This window comes from Mesocricetus auratus, unplaced genomic scaffold (assembly GCF_017639785.1).
Source record: "Mesocricetus auratus isolate SY011 unplaced genomic scaffold, BCM_Maur_2.0 Super-Scaffold_15014, whole genome shotgun sequence".
NCBI classification, from domain to species: Eukaryota; Metazoa; Chordata; class Mammalia; order Rodentia; family Cricetidae; genus Mesocricetus; species Mesocricetus auratus.
In genome coordinates, this window is record NW_024429186.1 from 44,542,886 (window position 1) to 44,565,333 (window position 22,448).

The window sequence follows — 22,448 nt, forward strand, 5'->3', positions numbered from 1 at the left end:
GCGTTCAAGTCTCTGGAGCCCCGCCCCCACGCAAGTCTGGTTTTCTAGGCCCCGCCCCTGCCACGTGTCTAGTCTCCGAGGCCCGCCCCCGCCTTGTGGCCATCCTCGGGGCTCCCAGTCTAAGCTTCCAGGCGCTTGTCGCTGGGTCGTCTCCGCTCCGAGGCCTGGCCCTGAGGCTGCCACCGGCCCTGCACGTTCTCCCGCGGGGTTTGGCGTTTCTTGGAGAAAGCACCGCTGTGCTGAGCGGCATCCCCTGGACGCAGGCCATGGAGGCGGCGCTGGCAGCGCCCCGGCTGCCCCCGCACGACCCGAGGACGCCCGCACTGTCGGTGGTGGACATGCACACCGGCGGCGAGCCCTTGCGCATCGTACACGCAGGGTGTCCGGAGGTGGCCGGCCCCACATTGTTGGCCAAGCGACGCTACATGCGTCAACACCTCGACTATGTGCGGCGGCGGCTCGTGTTCGAGCCCCGCGGCCACCGGGACATGTACGGGGCGATCCTGGTGCGCAGCGAGCTGCCCGACGCGCACCTGGGCGTCTTGTTCCTGCACAACGAAGGCTACAGCTCCATGTGCGGTCACGCGGTGCTGGCGCTAGGCCGCTTCGCGCTTGACTTTGGACTGGTGCCCGCTCCCCCAGACGCTCCCCCAGACGGCGCCCGGGAGGCCCAGGTCAACATCCACTGCCCATGCGGGCTGGTGGCCGCCTTCGTGGCGTGTGAAGGTGGCCGAAGTTGCGGCCCTGTGCGCTTCCACAGCGTCCCGGCCTTCGTCCTGGCCGCAGGTAAAGGGTGTCAGGGCTGGGACACAGTCCGGACGAATCTAACCACTGTTCTGTGCTGAATAAACCCGTGCAACTAACCCACCCTGCCTGCCCTCGCAATTCATAAAAAGGTAATTCCAAGTCACTGCAGACCCGTCTCAGCGTCTTCGTGGTTGCTGTTCAGTTTATCCGGCAGACAGAGCCTGAGGGTTCTTTGAGTGGAGTGGCAAAGAATTCTGTGCTTCTTTTACCCAAGATTCCCGACTGCATGCTTGTCAGGCATTCGTGGAGATTTCACGGTAGAATGAAGTTAAGAGCAAAGGACAGTGTGTGCACCAGGGTTCTAGTCTAGCTTAGAATGTGCTTGGTAAACACATTATTACTAATAGTTACTTAACATGACCTGTCCTTTCCCCAGCCGTTAAGTGTCTTCTCTCTGTAGGGAGGAGAATGTCAGTTTCAGCCCAGCATGAGCTACACAGTTCCCCTTGGCTTTGGGGAAAGAACTAAATTTGCAAGGGAAGATATTGCTGTTTTTGTCTGAATGTCTAAGTTGACAACCCCTGAGGTCTCTGACTTAGCCCAGAGGTTCTTATGGTTAAAAAGGAACACATAAAACATTCTTAGAATTGTGTTTTCTTAAAGGTCAGTACGGGTTGGCTTCTGTTTTGAGGCAGGGTCTCACTCTGTAATCCTGGCTTGAATGAAACCCTAGGACATCTGTGGTGACAGGCTGGCCTCCATCACATAGACATCTACCTCCTGAGTGCTGGTAGAATTTTCTAAATATCTGAAAAAATATTCGTCAAGAAGCAGAGACTTCAAGATATATGTGGGCTTGTTTCCTGGATGCACAGAAATATGAACAGGTTTTCTGGGTTCTCTAGTATAGATCCTTTGTTATCTTTCCAAGCAGGTTATCTGTCTACCTGGCAGCTGGTGTTTTATCTTTAATGCCAGGTGTCTTTCTAGCAAAAGTGGTTCTCAACCTGTGGGTCACAACTCCCGTTGGGCACGCCTGACCCTTTCACTGGGACCCTCAGTAAACACAGATATTTACACTGCGATTCATAACAGTAGCAACATGACAGTTATGGAGTAGCAATGGAAATAATTTTATGGTTGTGGGTCACCCCACCACGAGAAACTCTACTAAAGGATGGCAGCATTAGGACGATTGAGAACCTCTGCTAGCAAGAACATTCAGCCTGTAGCTTGCAGGGCCCATGTGCCCAGGATAGCTATGAATGTGGTCCAACATAAAATGTGAAGTTTCTTAAGGCACGGAACTTATTTAATGCTTTACCTGCTTCTTACTGTCTCTGGAGTGTGTAACTCTCTAGAATGAACTTTGCCACAGTGGAAAGGCAGATACGCCTGCAGGATGGAATTTGTCAGAGCAGGTGTTTAATACCCGACTGGCCAGGAGCTGGGAGCTAATCCAGTCAATCCAGGAATACTGTTATGTAACGCTGCCTTTCTCCAAGTCTTCGAAGCATTCTTAGAAAATCTGTCTTGATCCCCCCGTAATAATTAGACTCTAGGTCAGCCTGGGCGTGAAAGACACTGTCGCAAGGCAGGCTTAGAGCAACCTCAGTGGGCAAACACCCGTGGTGATGAGTTCCTCTGTGGAATTCGATGCCCTTTAACAAAATGGCATCACAGCCAGATTGGTGCTTGAGGGAGATCATTTATGATTTTTTTAAAAAGTCGTTTAACTGGCCGGCTACCTCATTTCTCCCTAGGCAACTAAAGCAGTAGGCTGGAGAGTCCACCTTTCTGAGACCCAACAACTGTGGCAGCAGTGTCATTTGCATATTAGTCCTAGGATGGTAAGGAGAGGGATAGCCAAACCTTTGGATACCAGAGTTCCCGGCAGCATCCCTGAGCCACAGCACAGGCATCGGTGGACTTGAGCGGTCATGCTGAAGCACTAGGAACAGGAAACCTTGCACCCTCGGAAGCGCATAAAAGACAGGGAGACAGGGGCATGGTGGGAGCCTTGATCTGCCCCTTCTTATCCCAGCGGCTTTGTTCAGGAAAGTCACCATCTGGGAAATGAAGGTGCAACTGTATCCACCTGAGAGGGCTACAGAGTTCACTGCCTCCAGGCAAGATAAATTACATTGGATTGGTCCACTGTATCCTAGGGGTCTAAATAGTAGACTGGAAGTGAATAGTAGCTGAACGAGTAGCTAGACAAATGAAATTGGAGAATGCCAACTGGCACTTGCAGCTCTCCGGGCCTCTGGAGAACGCCATTCCTATCGAAATCAAATCTTGGCTTTCACATTAGCATTCACCATGCCTACTACCCTGTGCTGGGTACTCTCTGTGTATCACTGCATGGAATTTTCAAAGCAACTCTTGTAGGGGACATAGCACGTCCATTTTCTGTGCAAGGACAGCAAAGCTGTTCTGAGGAGCAGGAGCCAAAATCAAGCCTGGAAAATTAGCCTTTCATCCCTGACATTTTTGCAATTCACAGAGATACATTTCGATTTCCTGGAAAACTCGGATATTCAACCTCATTCACACCATGTGATACATTTGAGATTTTATCTTTCTTGTCTAACTGAACTTGAGAAGAAAGGCTGTTTTATTATCCTATAACTCTTTAGTCTTCTACGAGGCATATACTCTTCTGGTAGGTATGCTCTAAGTGTTATCTGTAGAAAAGCAATTTAAAATCCTAATCATAAGCTTGCATAGACAAAAGGAAAGAGATTAGATTTGGAATTGAGTGCTAAATACAGGTTACATATTTTGGGGGAAAGGGTTGGGGCATGAAAGTCAGCTGCTTCTGAGTTTGACCCCAAACTCTGCCACTTATTTGGTGGGCTTCTCAGAATTATGGGAGGGCCTTAAGTCACAGTTCCTGTCAGTGATGAAGTAGCTAGAGAAGTAGTGTAGGCGGTGTATCTGGCACAGGGAATATCCATGGTCTCAATTTCCAGTGTCAGCAATTTAGTTATTTAAGAAGAGAAGTGGCGGGCAGACATTGTGGTGCATGCCTGCAAGCCCACTGTAGTGTTATGGGCATGAGCTACGTATGCCCAGCTTAGAAAAAATCTTCTGTAAAATTTTCCTCTTGTCATTATAACTGATGATCATTATAAACTGATGATGGCCAGTTTGTGAATAACATTCAAATCCCACTTGAAGCCTTCCCTACTAGTATGTATTCCTTCATGGTCTTCACAGGTAGCTGTCCCAGAGTTCCCCATCTCTTAGTCACCCTCTATGATGTTTCCAACAAAAGAACCTCAAGTAGTTAACAGATATGTACATATTTATAATCAAAGAGAAACACAACATCCAGACCACCACCAGGCACCATTTAGGCAAACCACCATTTTAAACAAAATGTACATAGCTCTCATTTACCCAACACTTATTTTGAAAATGGGTTTCTGCTGTATTGCTTTTTATTGTGAAAGTTCCTCCTTTGAGTAAACATGATTTTAGAAATGTGATTTTTTCCTAACAAACCTAGCTGTAAACACCTCTTTCAGACCTCACGGTGGATGTCCCTGGACATGGAAAGGTGGTGGTGGACATTGCCTATGGCGGGGCATTTTATGCATTTGTCAGTGCAGAAAAATTGGGACTTGATGTGTGTTCTGCAAAGACGAGGGACCTCGTGGTGGCAGCAAGCTCAGTGACAGAAGCAGTGAAGGCTCAGGTGAGTCCCCATACTACCTTGATGACAAATGTCTCCCTTGGTGCTTAGATGAATACAAATGATCACACCCATAAAGCTAGATACAGAGCAGCTTCCTCTGCAGGAACTCAACATCAGAATCATAACTGTTAATAAAACTGTGTTTAGAGAGTAACACACTATCAAGCATTTATTTAGACTTATCCAACAGGTAATTTCAAAAGTAATACATACAGAGAAAATTATGTCTGAGAGTCTGTCGTTGATCTTATTTCTAGAGGCAAAATTTGAATAAAAATTTACATATTGTTTTATTTGCAGTTTAAAATCAACCATCCCGAGAGTGAAGACCTTGGTTTTTTGTATGGAACTATTTTAACAGATGGAAAAGATGCTTACAGTGAGGAGCCCACCACCAACATCTGCGTGTTTGCAGATGAACAGGTATCAAGACTGCACCTGTTATGCTTAAACACCGGAAGCAGCTGATAGAGAACACTCAGTTCCTGTCATTACTGATTCTGAACAGGTCGACAGGAGCCCCACCGGCTCGGGAGTGACAGCCCGGATTGCTCTGCAGTATCATAAGGGCCTTCTGCAGCTGAATCAGACCAGAACCTTCAAAAGCAGTGCAACGGGCTCGGTGTTCTCCGGGCGTGCGGTGAGGGTGAGTGTAACTCTGGCTTCTTGTTGTGAGCCCAAAGTGGCGGTGCTGGATGATAACTTCCTTCTCTGTTCTCGTAGACAAGCACTTGAAATCAGGCCTGTAAAGACTTGTGATCGACAGTCGATTCTCACAGTGTAGTGTTGGCACCTCTGGTTTGACCCACTATGTTCATCATAATACTAAGACATGGTTTGCTTTCACTCACTCAGAAATAGTGAGGCTACATGATGGGTGAAAGCCCAAACATAGGAATGACTGAATGCAGAAGCAGGTGAGAATCCAGGTGAGAATCCAGCCGTTTCTGTTGAGACAGACATGAGAGGGCCTGGCAAGACTGTAACACGATGCCACTTTTCTTATCGAAAACTTTTTGTCAAGCAGTTATCTTTAATTACATAAAGTGTGTTTACATTCCTGTGCAATCAGTTTGTTTTCAAATGAAGCAATGAACAAATATCTCTAATTCCCAATAAGTACTGAGAGGAATAGCATGCCTAAAGAAGAACTTGTGGAGGCCCTCAGATACTAAGGTGTAAAGGGCTCTTGAGACCAAAGGATTTGAGAAGTGCCACATTAAGAGTTTTTTTTTTTTAACTTGTTCTGAGGAAGTATTGTAATTCAGACAGTAGAACATAAAAGATGAGAGTTGTGAACAAATAGAATTTTTGTAATGAAATTAAATGCAAATGTACTAGCAATAAGTCTACTCAGTAGTAAATGAAACATGTTATAGAATGATGGACCTACATTAGTGAATAAACGTACTCATAGGAAGTTTAACATAGGAAGCAAGCTACCCTAATGCAGCTGTTTTTAAGGGCCTTTTCCTCCTGAATACTGAATTATCTGTAAGCTAGGTATCCGCATATCACGCAGTGATTTTATAATATACCAAACCATTTGTGCTCTGTGCAATAATGTGGGACACAATGTCTTCTGAGTCTGAGACTGGAGGTAAAATGATAACCTGCTACGTTTGTTAGGAACTTTATTGTGTGCCAGGCTCCAAGCTGAGAACTGTATGAATGCTACTCCATTTAACCCTCACATGAATCTAGACCGTCATAGGCACAGCACCAATGGCAAGCAGGAGGCAGAGAGCATACTGGGAGTGGCGTGAGACATTTAAGACTTCGGAGCCCTCCCCCAGTGACATCATTCAAACCCCCACAGTTGTGGAGCGCTGGCTCAGCAAGCACAAGTCCATGGGTCCACCTGCACTAAAGTGATAAACTAGTGTACCTTGATTTTACAGTTGACATTTTACCTTTGGTTATTCTTATTTTAAAAATTAAAAAAGCAAAGACACTCCAAGTAAGATTTTATATTTTCTACTTTTCTCATTTCTGTGATCAAATACACAATGGAAGATTTTATTCTAGTTTGCTATTCAAGGGAATGTGTTCCACAATGGCAGGGAAGACACAGCAGCAAAGGGGAAGTCTGGTGACAGGAAGCCAGCTGTCAGGAAGCAAAGTGAGCAGGAAGTGGGCTGGATATAAAACATTAAGGCCCACCCCCAGTGGGTCCTTCAGTGAGTCTCTACCTCCTAAAGGGTCCACAATTTCCCCAAAGGGTACCACCAACTGGGAGCCAGGTGTTCAAAAACATTAACCCATGGGGACATTCCATACCCAAAGCACAGCAAGTTTGCAACTGTTGATTTACGGCTGCCCATTCCCCAATGCATTGCTTTCCTTCACTGTGCAAAAGAGCCACGCGCCTTCCAGGGTCTCTGAAGATGCCTTCTCAGTTACATCCCTTCCAATTCCGTGGTCCCAGCATTTGGTCCTTAGCTTCCATCTAGTCTCTCTCCAATTTGATGATACTGGACAATTCCATCTACCGCCTGAACTTCGGTTCTTGACTTTCTGCTGAAGATAAGTCCCAAACCTTCATCCCAACTCTGTCTGTCCTATACTCCTGTCCAACCTAACGCTTCAGCAGTTCACCACACTCATCTCTAAGTGACTGCCTAAGTGTCTTAAATTCTGCATGCTAAAACCTCCTCCCTCCCCCCCCATGCATTTTTCTTTTAGTTACTTTTCCAGTGCTGTAATAAGACACCATGACCAAGGCAACTTAGAGAAGAAAGCATTTAATTTGGGGCTAACAGTTCCAGAGAACTGGAGTCCATGATCATCATGATGGGCAGCATAGCAATACGCATACAAGCATGGCTTCCATCTTGGTCCAAAAGCAGGCAGCAGAGAGAAAAGTAACTGGGAATGAAGTAGATTTTTGAAACTACAAAGCCCTCCCAGTAACACACCTCTTCCAACAAGACCACACCTCTTAATCCTTCCCCAACAGTTCCACCAACTGGTGACCCTGTACTCAAACATATGAGCCCATGATGCTGTTCTCATTCAAATCACCTGTCTCTTCTCTCCCTCTCCCTCCCTCCCCCCCCTTTTCACCTGTGCTAATAGTTTATATCATGTCACTTCCAAGCTAGAAACTACAGTCAAATTTGTCATAGTCACAATTCCCCTCTGTCCACATTGCAGGCCATCAGGTCCACCTCCAACTTAGTTAATTCTCCTTCTCCCTGCTCACTGCTGCAGCATGGCTCCAGGTGACAGTCAGGAAATCAGAATTCTTTCTTTTTTTTCATGTTGTGACAGAGTGTCACAGTGTAGCCTAGAGTTCCCTCTCAGCAGGTTCTGGGTTTCTTGTGCCTCTCCCGTGTGCCCCTTCCTTTCAGCTAACTGAAACACACATCTGACCTTAAAAACCTTCCTGTGCCTGAGGGAACAACATGTGGGCTTCGCTAGGGTATAAGAGCCAAGAGCCCAGCCTTAGAGATACCAAACAACTGCAGGAGTTTCTTAGTATGCTCCTTTGTCTTCTGTGTTTCAGGAAGCGACATGTGGGGATTTTAAAGCTGTCATAGTGGAAGTTGCAGGACAAGCCCATTACACGGGCACAGCAAGCCTGACTGTGGAAGATGATGACCCGTTGAAGGATGGATTTCTTCTCAAGTGACCTTTTCCATACGTTTTAAAGGTTTTCCTTCTAAAGTAATTACCAATAAGCAGTGTTTCTCTGTATCATATGAAAACCAGCATCCAGTTGTACATATAGGCTAATTTCCTACACTTTCTAAAATAGAACACTATGACTAAATGCAAGGCGTTATACTTCCTATTTGTAAACCTTTTGAGCATAAATATCACTGATGTGGCATATAAAGTGCTAAAAATTCAGAAACTATTTAATCATTAGTATGCAAGGCAAAATTAAAACCTAGTTACTTAATCTATGTTGTGGACATGACAATGTTTAGTTTTAAAGTGTCTTTTAACGATGGCTTCATTTATAGACCACATAATAATAAACCTTGTGAATTTGTTATTTTAACGTTCCAGTTTGAGTAAAACAAAGCCCTCCATAGGCAGCATGCTGAGGAGGTGGGTTATTGCAAAGTTGTCAACACTTGGCATAAATAATCTTGGGAGGATCAAACGGATTCTGCTTCGACAGGCCTCTTACAGGTGCTGCTGGGATGTTGTTGCCTTTGCTGTGGTGACCCCGTCATCTACACCCACCGGTACCCAAGTGCCACAGAGCCACTGGCTGATGCTGCAAAGACCAACTGGCGACCAGATTTTTGACATCTCTGAGATGGTGCTTTTTGGTTTGGGAGAGGTATTTTGATGGTTGTATGTTCGGTTGGCTCCTTTTCCTCTGTTTGGTTCATTCACTGGTTCTAAGGATTGATTCTACAACCTCATGCTACATTTTTGAAATACAGATGTGAAGTAAACGTCAGTCTCTGAACCTTTACATCGAAGTGAATCTCAGGTTCTACCAGCTGACCTTGACCTGTAAGCTGTTCTTCACTGACAGGTACAGACGAGAAAAGTCCAGGAGATCAGAGATGAAGAGAGAAAAAGTGGCCTCAGGGGGTCTTGCACAAGCTGCGTTTTATGCCAAGCAAGTTTATTAAGAAGTGTACCATCTTGTATACTGTTTGGGGCGGGGGACAGAGCTAGCAGAAAACTATCATGCGATGGGACAAAGTCAGCAGGAAGCTAATCAGGTAGTGTTGCACAGGGGAGCACAGGATACCTCAGGGTATCACTGAAAACTCCAGTATCTTCATTGGGGAAAACCAAGTTCCCAGGAATGGAAAGGAACTCCTTCTAGGCTCTGGCTCCAGCCCCAGATTGGACTTGGTCAAGCATGCCCCGAGCAAGGACATGGAACTGGTTTCCTTTTGTCCTTTCCCAGGGGCCTCTGAGAAAGCCTTGGGTCAGCCGGTCATCAATCAGTCACCTGCTAGATTTAGAACATGAAAAAAATCCCATTACTGGCATTTTACTTACTAGTTAATACTTACCCTTGAGCCTGTTAGAATTAGTTCTTGAAAGGCAGGTGTGGGGACACATAACTGTAATCCCAGCACATGGTGGGTAGATCCAAGAAGATTGTAAAGTTTGAGGTCAGGCAATTCATTGAGGCCCTGTCTTTTAAAATCAGGACTAAAGTAAATGGATCATTGTCTGACATCATACATTGAAACATTAACCACACTGCCCTCAGACAACTCACTAGATCTTTTGTGAGGTTGTGATAGTATTTCACTTCTGTGCACACCAGTACCGAATTAATCCATATTAAGTGGCTCTGTCATTCAGCAAACCTTTATTGACTCATTTTTGGAGGTCTGGAACTTTATTACCTAACCTCAAGAAAAATAAGAAGTGAATATTTTTTATTACCCCAAGCAGTTTAGGTTTTGTGTCGACACTATCACTCACCTCAAAGGGAAAAGGAAAAGAGACACTGTCATTAAGTCAGTGTGACTAAATTTCCATAGAGTAAGTGGCTTTCTGCATTTAAAGAAATGAAAGTAGAATTGCTGTTTTCTCCCCTAAACTCATGTCTCATTAATTAGAATAAATATGCTGTTTTAGAGTCACATTTCTCGATGTGCCACATATATAACCTCTGTCTGAAAGCAGCACACTATGTTAGTGTCCCCTGGCTACCAAGGGTGCAGGACTATATCTGTCACAGAGTTAGGAGTCATCAGCTGTTGGTGGTAATAATGAGCAGAGGACTTAGCTGTTTCCCGTCTTGTTTTAGAATCGTCACAGAAAGTGCATTCCCCATTAACTGCCTCAGGGTAGCACTCTCTGCCTCACCTGTGGGATACCCTTGCTTCATCTCACCTATACAAGAAGATGCTGGACAAGCACGTTGACTCACTCTGGTATAGTTAGTCCAGAGACTGTGACTCCAACAAACTGGTAATACCTCACATCTGGACATCTAATCCAGTGGTTCTCAACCTCTGGGGGTCTAATGACCCTTTCATAGGGGTTGCCTAAGACCACCAGAAAACACAGGTGTTTACAATTCGTAACAGTAATAGAATTACAGTTATGAAGTAGCAATGAAAATGACTTTATGGTGGGGTCAGCACAGCGTGAGGCACTGTCTTAAAGGGTCGCAGCATCAGGAAGGCTGAGAGCCGCTGTCCTAATCTACCTGCCCTTTGCTCTGCCTTCCTTGGAGTCAGAAGGGCTGGGGAGACCAACCCCGCTTCCGGCACTGTGGATGCTGCTGCTCTGCTGCTCCCTGTATCCCAGCCCATCTCAGGCGTACCCCATCACAAACCATGGCACCCGCAGCCCCCTTCCCCTCAGTGACAGCCCCCAAGTGCTTAAATGTGTCCACCGTAAAGATGATGAGACAGGAACTCCTGCCCCTCTTTTTAGCTTGTTCCCAACCCTAGCTCCATCCCTCAGGAGCTCAGCTTCTGGAGACACTTTCCTCATGTGTGTAACTGTTGGCTGGATTCTGCATCATTACTCTCTGGAAACTGCTTGGCCTGTCAGTTGCGAGTCACTGAAGGGTTCATCAAACCCGTGGTGGACACTGCCGCTGGATCCTTGCAGCCAAGTGTGGTACCTATATTGGAGGAGGCTTCTAACAAAAAGGTCAAAGGTCACCCACAGAGTGGCTCAGTGAGGCTCCCCAATTGGGGGTTGGTCCTCGGCCCCCAATTGCGCATGATGCTGCAATTGTGTGAACCAGCATCCATAGCCTCTTTTTGTTACAAATCTTCTAGATTGCTTAAGAATCAGGCCACCCTTCAACCCCCCCCCCAAGAAAAACCTCACACATTGTGTCCTAGTCGGCTTTAAGGCCTAAAATGAAGATTCTCATTGGCTGGGCTTTGGTTGAGCTGTTTCTAACTCTCTGAGGTGTCTGGAGGGAGACTCCCCTTTGGTAACAACTGTTTGGCAAATCTGTGTTAATTACCTGAGGGACCCAGGTTTCACAGGTGAGCTGCCCTTACCAAGCAACTTCTTTTTACTCTAAAATACTCAAAAAGTCTGTCTCCACAAACAGCTTTCAAACTGAGACGACACCGGAAAACTTGTCACTGCTAACCGTGTCACCCACCTGCCTCGCTTTACCCTCTTTAACTGCTTCTTGGTTTTAACCACCCTCCTGGCAATCAATTCAGCATCTCTCTCTTTTTCACTCACTGTCCTGCCCCCAAGCTGTCCCACTCATGCCCATGGAAACTAGATGTGGAGTTAGGAATGGACAGTCTTTGAAGCCCTGGAAGTGAGATGAGGACCTTCGGAGGGGAAGAGGGCTGGACTCCAATAGGAAGAGATCTCCTGGCAGAGAGGAAGGCTGGTGCAGACAAGGAAAGAGACAAAATGGAGGGCGTGAAGTCCCTCTTGAATTTTTGAACCATGTACCAGACCTTGGCCCTTGTTTGATAAAGGTCAACAGCCAGTGTTGAGTGCACCCTCCTCCTCCATAGTTTAATCTCCATAGCACAGCACACAAGTCCTGTCCCAAGAAAACCATACACAGTCCCCTTTTGCTCCCCAGTTGCCTAGATGTAGCCTAGAAACAGACAGTGACAACTTCAGCACTAACCTTGTGATGTCAAGTTCGCATCCACTGTATCTTTCCTCCAATACTCCCCCTTCTCAATAGTCTAATTTAGCATACAAAGTCTTCATCAGCTACCCTAGCAACGTCGCTATTGCATTTCATTCTTGAACTTTTAAAAACACTTATTTCCTTGAAATACGTTTGTGTTTGCCTAAGACTGTAAGTCTTTTATGACAAAAACCCTTATTTTCTGTTTCCTAAAACTAGGCATTAATGGTTGAAGATTGACTAAACTAAATATTAATATACAGGTACTATATTTTCGTGTTGAGTGATTGTCAGCTGGAATTGGTTGCTTTTGCCCTGAAGGGGAATGTGGCAACTTCTGGAGACAGTTTTAGTTGTAGCTGGGAGATGTGCTTCTGGCTTCCAATGGGTAGATACTAGAAATGCTGCCAAGGACCCTCTGTTCGGAACAGTTCCCACCAGCCAAGAATGATCTGGCCCAGACTGTGTGAGCCTGATACTGAGAAACCCTCAAATGCACTTCTATTTGGACTCTTAAGTTTCCTGTAGAATACACTGAAATAAACTTTAGCGCTAAAATGGGTTCCAAGACCTGCAAGCGTCCTAGCCATTCTTTAAGAGTTTCTCAAGCTTGCCGGTGCATTACCATCTTCTGGAGAGCTTGTCAAAGCACAAGCCTGGACCTCCTCCAGATCAGTATCAGATCAGTTGATTTCGAATTGCTGAAAGTTCTCACGTGATGCTGACGTTGCTGGCCCAGGACCCACACTTTGTGGCTAGTTGATTTCAAGAGCACAGGCAACCCGAGGGTTGAATTAAGCTTCTCCTCAAGGCCATAGCCACAATCTAGAGGTGTAGCTTTGCTGGGCAGCCAGGCCTTTCCTGCTCCTGTCTCTCCCCACTCAGTATCTATGGCTAGAAATGCCTTATATGCCACACATAACACGTTCCAGAAACCAAACGATAATATCAGAGGAACCCACACCCCTCTCTGCCCTCTCCTGAAGCATTAACCAGATACCATCCAGAGGTCCAGAATCTTGAACGATCGATGATATCGTCCCTCCTAGAACCACATTTGAGTCCTTGAGAGCATTTAGTTAGAATCAGACTTAAGGGAGGAGCCCAGACTCAGGAATATTGAGTGTCAGCAAGAAATCTATTGAAACAAGCTCATTACATCAGTAGTTTTCAAGGTGTGGCCCTTGAACTATCATCATCACCACTCACACGAATTCTTGGTCCTCAGAGCCACACCATCGGAAACTGAGATTGGAACTTAGCGACATGTAACATTCCCTCTGAGTGTTTCTGTTTATGGCTCAAAATATAGAGGTATTGGAAATACCCCCACCCCCACCCCGGTTCAAGAACTCCGGATGTCGGTTTTCCTTTCCTACCTGTGTCCACCAGAGATACCCACAGCAGCAGTCCCCTCACAAAGGCTTCCCCGTTAGGCATCTGAGCCCGACAGGAAAGAGCAAGACCACCTCGGTGAATCCGTCTTTCGTATGCGGGGTGGTCTGGCTGTCTCTGGCACAACGAGGTGCCGGAGGTGGACCATACCAGCCCTCAGACGCGCAGACCCTGGCTTGGGTCACCTGGGTCTGGGGAAGGTTTTCTGGGTTACCAGGCTGGAGTCCCGCCCTGCGTTCCTGCGTAAACAGGCGGTTCCCTCGGCAACGCCTGGAACCCACGTCAAGGTTCCACCAGTCCTGGGTGGTGACGGCCCCCGTTTCGACCGAGCCCCACTCACTCCTAGCGGTGGCCGCTTGGGTCCGTTCAGCCTTTCACCCTGCTGCGGGATGAGCAGAGCGGCGGTCTACGCGGGATCCCATGGAAGAGCAGGCGAGGCCACCCGGCCGCCCGCCTGCAAGCGAGGCCTTACCCGGCAGCGCGCATCCGAGCGGGGCGGCTTCCACGGCCACCGCGGCCGCGCTGTCGTTCAGCGCCGTCGCCACGGTAACGCTGGGAAACCAGAGCGATGAGGGCCGGCTGGAGGCAGTGGGGTCTCGGGGACCGGCGCCGCTGCTGTGGCATGGGGCGGCGGTGGCCGCCCAGGCGCTGGTGCTCCTGCTCATCTTCTTGCTGTCTAGCCTTGGCAACTGCGCAGTGATGGGGGTGATCGTGAAGCACCGGCAGTTGCGCACGGTCACCAACGCTTTCATCCTGTCATTGTCCCTGTCGGACCTGCTCACGGCGCTGCTCTGTCTACCTGCCGCCTTTCTAGACCTGTTCGCGCCTCCGGGAGACTCGGGACCCTGGCGCAGCTTCTGCGCCGCCAGCCGCTTCTTCAGTTCGTGCTTTGGCATCGTGTCCACGTTTAGCGTGGCGCTCATCTCTCTGGACCGCTACTGCGCCATCGTGCGGCCGCCGCGGGACAAGCTGGACCGGCGACGCGCGCTGCAGCTGCTAGCCGGTGCGTGGCTGGCTGCTCTCGGCTTCTCCCTGCCCTGGGAACTGCTTCGGGCGCCCCGGGAACCCCCGGCTCCGCAGAGCTTCCACCGCTGCCTTTACCGAACCTCTCCAGACCCCGCGCAGCTGGGCGCCGCCTACAGCGTGGGGTTGGTGGTGGCCTGCTACCTGCTGCCCTTCCTGCTGATGTGTTTCTGCCGCTACCACATCTGCAAGACCGTGCGCCTATCCGACGTGCGCGTGCGGCCGATGACCACCTACGCCCGCGTGCTGCGCTTCTTCAGCGAGGTCCGCACCGCCACCACCGTGCTCATCATGATTATCTTTGTCATCTGCTGCTGGGGCCCCTACTGCTTCCTGGTGCTTCTGGCTGCGACTCGGCAGGGTCAGGCCACGCAGGCCCCATCGCTGCTCAATGTGGCGGCTGTCTGGCTGACTTGGGCCAATGGGGCTATCAACCCTGTCATCTATGCCATCCGAAACCCCAACATCTCCATGCTTCTAGGGCGCAACCGTGAGGAGGGGTACAGGACTAGGAACATGGATATTTTCTTGCCCAGCCAAGGCCTAGGTTTGCAGGCCAGAGGCAGCAATCGCCTTCTAAATGGCTGTGCCAGCAGGCTGGGGACTTGCAGTAGAATGCCTTCTTCCAACACAGCTAGCGGGGCAGGAGGGGAAGTGGTCATGTGGGCTCGCAAAAACCCAGTTGTGCTGTTCTTCCGAGAGGGAGCACCAGATCCGGTTCCGGCAGACGGCAAACAGCACAAATCTGAAGCCAGGGATGGTAGCCTCTAAAAAGGGCTGGGGTGGACAGCTTGTAATAGCAGATTTCCACCTTTCTCATTTAATGATGCAGGAATCTGGGGAGAACTGTAGGTTTTATACAACCAGACATTTAAAACTAAAAAAGACAGAAATGGGAGGATTACCACTTCATTCTCAAACATAAAAGATGCAAAACACTTCCCTTTCTTCAAAAGTGCCAAAAGGAATGTGAAATGCAAAAATTAAAACAATCTTAAACCACACAAACCAAGCATTGTGAGGTGTAAATGCTAAAAAGCCACAAAAATAAAATTCACAGTTACTAAAAAACTCACATTAAAGGAATCACACTGTGAACCATTGAACTGAACTTTACAGATTTATCCAAATACTGGTGTTTTGAATGAGCTAAGATCCTCCGAACTGTTTGAAGGCCCCTGAACTTCACCAGCATTCAAGGAAACCAGATTCTAGTGTCTGCCTGTCTGACCTGCTTTTGGGTGCTTAGCGCTGAGAGCTGAAATAGCATTACACAGATTGGTGCCCTCCCCCGGAATTTTTGTGTGAAATTTTAAATTCAGAGTCTATTTTGAACACTTCGGGATTTTTTGAAAAGGTCGTTTATTACTAGATAGAATTCAGTGATCCAAAGGGCAAAATGAACATAACATGGTTGTTTAAACAGAAGTCCAACAATATGCATTAAAAAACCAACATCCCTGCTAAGTTCATTTTACATCCAAATTATCTGTCTTGGGAAGCCCACCCAGGCTCTGCCCTTACTCTAAACTGTTGTTCCTGTTTGATAGCTTGTATATGACACTGCAAATGCTTTCATTAAAAAACAAACAAGCAAGCAAACAAACAAACAAAAAAACCACAGTAACTTTCATACTAGAAAAGTTGTTCATTGGGACAATTGTGTGTGTTTTTGTTTGGTTTGGTTTTTGATAAAGCCCAAACTGTAATTTGAAGTCAATGCTTGAGTAAGGTGAGTGCTGTTAAATATGTTTTAGGCCCATATGTACTGGCTGTGCTACTTACCCTTCAACTGCCAGATGTGATTCCAAAGAGGAATTCTAAAAGTAGTTTGAGAAGTACGGTCACATCCTTGGAATAGCCATAGAATATCCTAAGAGGATATACTTTCTGTTTAGAAGTTTGGGTAATTTTTAGTAGCAAATATTCTAATCATCATTAGAAAGATAACTGGTATGGGATTACAAGATGGGATATAAGTCTATAGGCACAAGATAGGAGAGATACCTCAAGCAAACTTACAAAAATGTTTTTTAACAATAATTCAGAAGCACAATCTATACTTTGTATATGCGAAATTTCTCACACTGAATGCCACTTCTGTTTTTTCCTTCCCTCCTGCTTCTCTTTGATTCAGTATTCCATAGCTTTAGCTAAGTAATCATTTTTTAAAGTGTGATAATGCATACTATGTAAAGATTTCATTGTGAACTAGCCAGCATTATCTTTTGTAACGTATTTAAGATGTTTCTTAGGATGTCTTTGTGTGAGTGTGCACCATTACTATGTAATCAAAGTTGGAAATACATGCTCCTTGTCTTGATGATCAAAGGATGTTTTAATGTTTCTTATCCTCCAGGTATCACCACAGTCAGAAGTTTGTAAATTATCTGGGTGTGTTATTGCAACAGTCAATGTGGCATGAAGGTGATGAGGAAATCCCTCTTTTCTAAAGGTTACAGGCCAATGCAGCCTGAAGAACATGTAATGGCTACCTGCTGTATTTGCCTACCAAAGTGTGTGTGTGTGTGTGTGTGTGTGTGTGTGTGTGTGTGTGTGTGTGTGGTGTGTGATTTTGGGTCATGTAAGAAAATGGAGGTTACTTTCAGTTTGAGGGGAAATGATAGCCTTGTCATTATGAAATTGATAGCACAGGAATTCTGCTATATGTTGTAGAAGAGTACGTGATTAGACAAAGGAGGCAAGTGTGTTACAGAGTGGGGTGTCACCTACGAAGAACGGAAGGAAGGAATCACTCGATAGACATGATATGGAACAAACCAGCCTGATGAGTGAAGGGGTGAAATCTAACAGATTAGAAATGACAGGGTGTTGGGCTTCGTTGAAGAAAGGGAATTCCTCTCTACAGTATCAGGGAAAGGGCATTTTAGGAAAGCAATGGTCGTGAAAGAGACAAGTCGAGAAGCTATTCTGGTAGTCATTCTCAGAATCATAGCAACAGAAGAGGGAAACTGAAAAGCTCCAGTTTAAGTAGGTGAACAGTGTGGTTTTTGTGTGTGTGTGTGTGTGTGTGTGTGTGTACTTTCCATTTGCAGCAGTAAGGCTATTCAATGGTAAAAGTAAGATTTGCCCTGCAATGTGTTTAGCTTCATATCTCTTATTTCCTTTTTTGTCTAACGGCAGGGAAAACAAGGGTGAGAATTTCTGGTACCCTGGTCATCATCCTCCCCATCATCATGCATCACTTTACTTTTACTTTAAAGACAGCGTTCTTGGTGCTGAGGTAGCTAACAGGTAGAAATCACAGAGCCTGCCTGCAGAAGTCTTGCAGCCTCACAGAGAGCCTTGTGCTTTCTAAGAACCATCTACAAGCAGGACTCTTTAGTTGAGGGGAAGGGAAGATGTGTCCTTTTAGAAGAGTTTATTTCATTTGAGTTGCAACAACAGTAGTTATTATTCAGTAGCTATGTAATTCTGTCTACTTAATTTTCTTAGCAACCCTGTGGATAGGGTAATATTGTCCTTTACCCTGATTTCACAAATGAGAAACGGGAGCTGCAAAGGTGTGTGATTTGTCTGAGGTCACACAGTCAGCAAGCACTAAACTCAAGATTTGTATCTGAAAAAACTTTCTAGAAGTCCCTTTAGCCACCGTCCCCCACCTCTCTCATTTGTAGAAGGCAGTGGGAACAAACAAGGAAGTCATCTATCAAAGGAATATAAAGTGGATATCATAAATTTGAAATAAGTGGTATGTTTAATGTCGACAGCTGTGTAAAGTATGTGGGTTTTTCATTTTTTTAATGTAGGAAGCCATTCCAAGCAGTTATTTTTTCTGGAACAATCCTAATCCTTGGGCTAATGGCCCCAGTCATGGATACTCTCCGTTCGTGCTCCAGAGATGAGCAGTGTGGGAGAAACATTTAGAATCTCCTCGACATGACTCTGTTATGCTACCTGGGGCTTCTACCCTGCCCCTCTTAAGAACTTTTTCACTTGCCAACTCACCCTTCGACATTTGTGAGCTTCCAGTAAACCCTTAACCGTCTCATCACCCTATCATCTTGTAAGATGACTTTTGTCCTACTTTACAAAAGTATGTATGTGTGTACACATGTATATATACTTAGAGATTGATACTCCACTCACCAGGTTAGTAGCAAACTCACCTGGACTTAGAGCACTTCTCAGAAGCTAGGTCCTATCCTCAGCCGCAGGAATTTCATTCTCTCAATCATTCATCCCTTTGGCATCCACCAAATCCTGTTCATGAACACTCAAAGTATATTCTGTCTCTTACCCAAGAGGGGTAAAATGCTTCCCACCTGCCTTAGTTACTTTTATATTGGTGTGATAAAACAACATTTGGTGCTCATAGTTCCAGAGGGTTAGAGTTCATGACCAATACTGGGAGCATGGAAGTAGGCAGGGATAGTGCTGAAGCGGTGACTGAGAGAGAGAGAGAGAGAGAGAGAGAGAGAGAGAGAGAGAGAGAGAGAGAGAGAGAGAGAGAGAGAGAGAGAGAGCTTATATCCTGATTCATAAACAGGAAACATAAAGAGCTAACTAGGAAAGGCTGTGGGCTTTTGAACTCTCAAAGCCCTCCCCCCCAATGACAGACTTCCTCCAACAAGGCACACCTCCTAATCCTTACCAAATACTTCCACTAGCTGGGGACCAAATATTCAAACATATGAGCCTATGGGGACCATTCTCATTCAAATCAACCATCTCCTCTCTTTCTCCTCTCTCTCATTTCTCTCCTTTCTCCCATAAAACTCATCAAAAGAAATTGTTTATCATTTTACAGTTAATATAAGTCACAATCCACAGTTTTAGGGCCATAAGAAAGTCATTATATTTTTTGCAACCCAGTGGTTTCTCTAATCCCTTATTCTGCCTGAAATAATATTAGTTCAGGGATATGGACTTATTCAGTGTCAAGGCTCTGTGGACATCATTCCCCATTAGGTACCAATCCATGATGTTTTTGGAGCATCCATCAATTGCCCCTAGCCTTTCACCCACGTCAGTCCTGAATTCTCTTGGTATTGACCTAAAGACATACAGAAGATGATGGGATGCCTATTCAGGAAAGTTTACTGAAATGGGAGAGAAAAAAATTGAATCTGTAGCATTTCAATTACGTCCCAACCTCTTTCTGCTGTCAGATCAGTTTAACATTCTACCCACCCCAGGCAGAAATATCCAAGAATGCATAGCTCCCATCTCCCCCAGCTCTTGGGATGACTGTGTTAACTACTATGGTAATTCCAGAAAGGGGAAAGTCATGCATTTTCAGCTCCTCAGCGCTCTCATGAACTAAGGTCCAGGCAAGCACAGCCAAGAAGTTGGTTCTTCTACCCCCGCCTCTAAGGTCCCGGGGTGGATGCTTCACCTCAGTTGTGGTATGTCAAGAATAGAAGGGCCGTGGTGGTTAGTATGGAGGCTTGATTCTAGTATAGGCAAGCTGAGAAGGCTGGACACTACTGTCACCGCACAGCCCTACCTAGAGTAAGAGTCCACTGTAGAGGAAGCAGGCCACTCTCCCTGCCCCGGCTTCAGCACTTTCGTTCCCCCAGACACTTGGTCTGGAGGTAAAGATAAGCTTTACATAAAGAGTTCTGAAGTTCTCTTCAAAGGAATTAACTTTGTCTGAAGCAGAATATAGATAAGTTCAAGTCTAAGGGCATTCTTAAAATCAATGAGCTTTGAGGTAAACGAAAGGCCACTCGCTTCCTAAAAGATAAATCATTGGCCAGCAGTTACCACAGAGAACCAGGCAATGAAGCATGTCAGAAGAGCCTTCCTGCTGGCTACTGTTAGAACAAACATTGACCGCAACAACTAACTCCCTTTGTGGTAAGATTTGGAGCTATTTACATCTAAAAAAAAAGTAGTAATAGAACAATTATCAAATCTAGTGACACCAAATCATTAGGTGTGATCCGGTAAAGGGACAAAGATTCTTACCAAGACCACTGTCATCAAGGAAAATGACCACATTCAAGGCTGTGCTGAGGAATACTACCAGAGGCTTCACACAGTAGGGCAAAAAGCCTGCCCCAAAGCAGTTAAGAGTTATTAAATAAAAAGGCAAGCAACAACGAGGCCCAGGGCAAGTGTGGCCGGAGCCTGTACTTCCAATTGCTGCTGGATTTTCCCAGAATTCCCCAGGTCTTTCTCCCTGACTGTGTCTAAATGTCATGCTTGCAACAACAGATTCATGAGAAATGTACAGAAACAAAATGTGTAAACCGTACCTGGGGTTGGAGAGAAAACAGCAGGAACTGCCTGTGAGAGGAACCGGATGTCAGATTTCACGGGCAGTCATCAATGCAGCCGCTGTATATGGTCAAAGGTTTAGCTCTTAAACCTGGGCTTTGATTGGGCCTGGTAGTTCTTGCCTTTAAGCGCTTACGAGGCAGAGGCAGGCTGGTCTCTGAGTGAGATCAGCCTGGTCTACATAGTGAATTCCAGACCAACCAAAGCTATGTACAGAGACTTTACCTCAAACAGCAACAACGAAAATCTGGGCTTAAAAAGGTAAAAGAAGTCATACTGACAATTTATTACCATTATGAACTATTGGTAGAGAGAAACCATTAAAAAGACACAGAAATTCTGGAGTTGAAAAGCACAATAACTGAAATATAAAAATTCACTGGGGGTGTTCAAAAGTAAATTTGATTTTGCAGAGATGGAAACTGGTGAATTTGTATATACTTCTAGAGAGATGAGAATTTTTATAGAAAAGAATAATGAAGAAGTGTGAACACAATCTCCAAGACCACGGAGTACCACTAAGTGCATCACATGACAGAGATGAGCAAAAAACATATTTGAAGAAATAACAGCTTAAAAGCCTTTCCCCAGATTTGATTTTAGAAGTAAACTCTACATTCAAGAAGCTTAGTGAACTGTAAGATAAACACAAAAAAATACATAGGCTCATCACAGTAAAAATATCAAAAGACAAAGGGAAAACCAAAAAGCAAGAAGAGAAAGATAGCTTATCACACTCATAGGCAATCCAGTAAGATAAATGGCTGATTTTCTTGCAGAAACTGTGGAAGCCAAAGACAGTGATAGGATGATATATTCAAGATACAGAAAGGAAAACGTGCCTATCCAGAGTCTGATTCTTAGCTAACCCTATTGTCAGGGATGCAGGTGAGCCAGCCCTGAGCGAAAGAGCAACAAAGTTTCCGTGTTTGCTTGTTGTTTTAGTTTAATTTTCTTTTTAATAGCTACATGGTTTTCTAGGTCTTTTAGGACATAGTTGTTACTCCAAAAGCAAAAGACTGCCTCCTGAAATACATGCCTGAGAGGTTCTTCACTCTGCCTCAACTCCCAAATACCCTGCCAAGGTTCCTCTATTCATAGTCTGTCGGTCCCACACTCTCCAGGCTTTCCTGGGTCTCACGGTGAATTATTCTATTCGCTTACAGCTCTTAAATATGCCAAAGGCTTATGGAAAATTCACACGAAGAATTTTGTTGCTCACCAACTCACAACTCCCTTCTCTTTGCATCTCTAGTTTACAAGTCCCAGTGACTTGGACTGCCCTGAGAACATGCAGTACTTGTTTATCCTTTTTTCCCTTTCCATACCTCTTGAACCCCTCCCCATGCTCCTTTTGAACACTTTCCTCCTCCACAAATAGTGTCTTTGCTACATTTATGTCAAGAACATACTGTTTCTCTAGAGTCCTTATGGTGAACTTTGTCTTTCTGAGTTTGTCTTCTTTCCCTTAACATGACCACCAGCTTCGTCCATTTTACTGCAAATAACATAATTTCCTTCTGCGTAGCTGAATAAAACTCCACTGTGTAGAGGTACATTTTCTTTATTCGTTAATCGTTGATGGGCATCTCCCCTGGTTCCGTGTCTTGGATAGTGTGAATAATGATGTCATAAACATGGATGTACACGTTCCTCTTTAGGATGCCAACCCACATTCCTTCAGGTCAGTACCCAGGAGTGCTATAGCTGGGTCATATAATTGTTCTGCTTTTAAGTTTTAACCATACTGAGTAACTGAACTAGTTTTCA

The 22,448-nt window shown here is 45.6% G+C and overlaps 2 protein-coding genes across 4 annotated transcripts; both read left to right on the top strand.

Moving 5' to 3' along the window:
• Nucleotides 1–70: 70 nt before the first annotated feature.
• L3hypdh (trans-L-3-hydroxyproline dehydratase) lies at nucleotides 71–8,865 on the top strand. Of its 3 annotated transcripts, XM_040742957.1 has the most exons (6): nucleotides 74–786; nucleotides 4,281–4,450; nucleotides 4,751–4,873; nucleotides 4,959–5,096; nucleotides 7,959–8,119; nucleotides 8,583–8,865. In XM_040742957.1, the coding sequence occupies exons 1-5, from the start codon at nucleotides 267–269 to the stop codon at nucleotides 8,082–8,084; spliced, it is 1,077 nt and encodes a 358-aa protein (XP_040598891.1). In that variant the 5' UTR covers nucleotides 74–266; the 3' UTR covers nucleotides 8,085–8,119; nucleotides 8,583–8,865. The 3 variants fall into 3 exon arrangements, 2 of the variants coding, with proteins under 2 accessions (XP_021084466.1, XP_040598891.1); XR_005876280.1 differs by lacking the exon at nucleotides 8,583–8,865 and having other exon boundaries at nucleotides 71–786; nucleotides 4,959–5,379; nucleotides 7,959–8,092; XM_021228807.2 differs by having other exon boundaries at nucleotides 71–786; nucleotides 4,959–8,865.
• A 4,531-nt stretch (nucleotides 8,866–13,396) lies between these two features.
• Gpr135 (G protein-coupled receptor 135) lies at nucleotides 13,397–16,763 on the top strand. The gene has a single exon (XM_013115433.3). The coding sequence runs from the start codon at nucleotides 13,830–13,832 to the stop codon at nucleotides 15,201–15,203; it is 1,374 nt and encodes a 457-aa protein (XP_012970887.1). The 5' UTR covers nucleotides 13,397–13,829; the 3' UTR covers nucleotides 15,204–16,763.
• The last annotated feature ends 5,685 nt before the right edge of the window (nucleotides 16,764–22,448 follow it).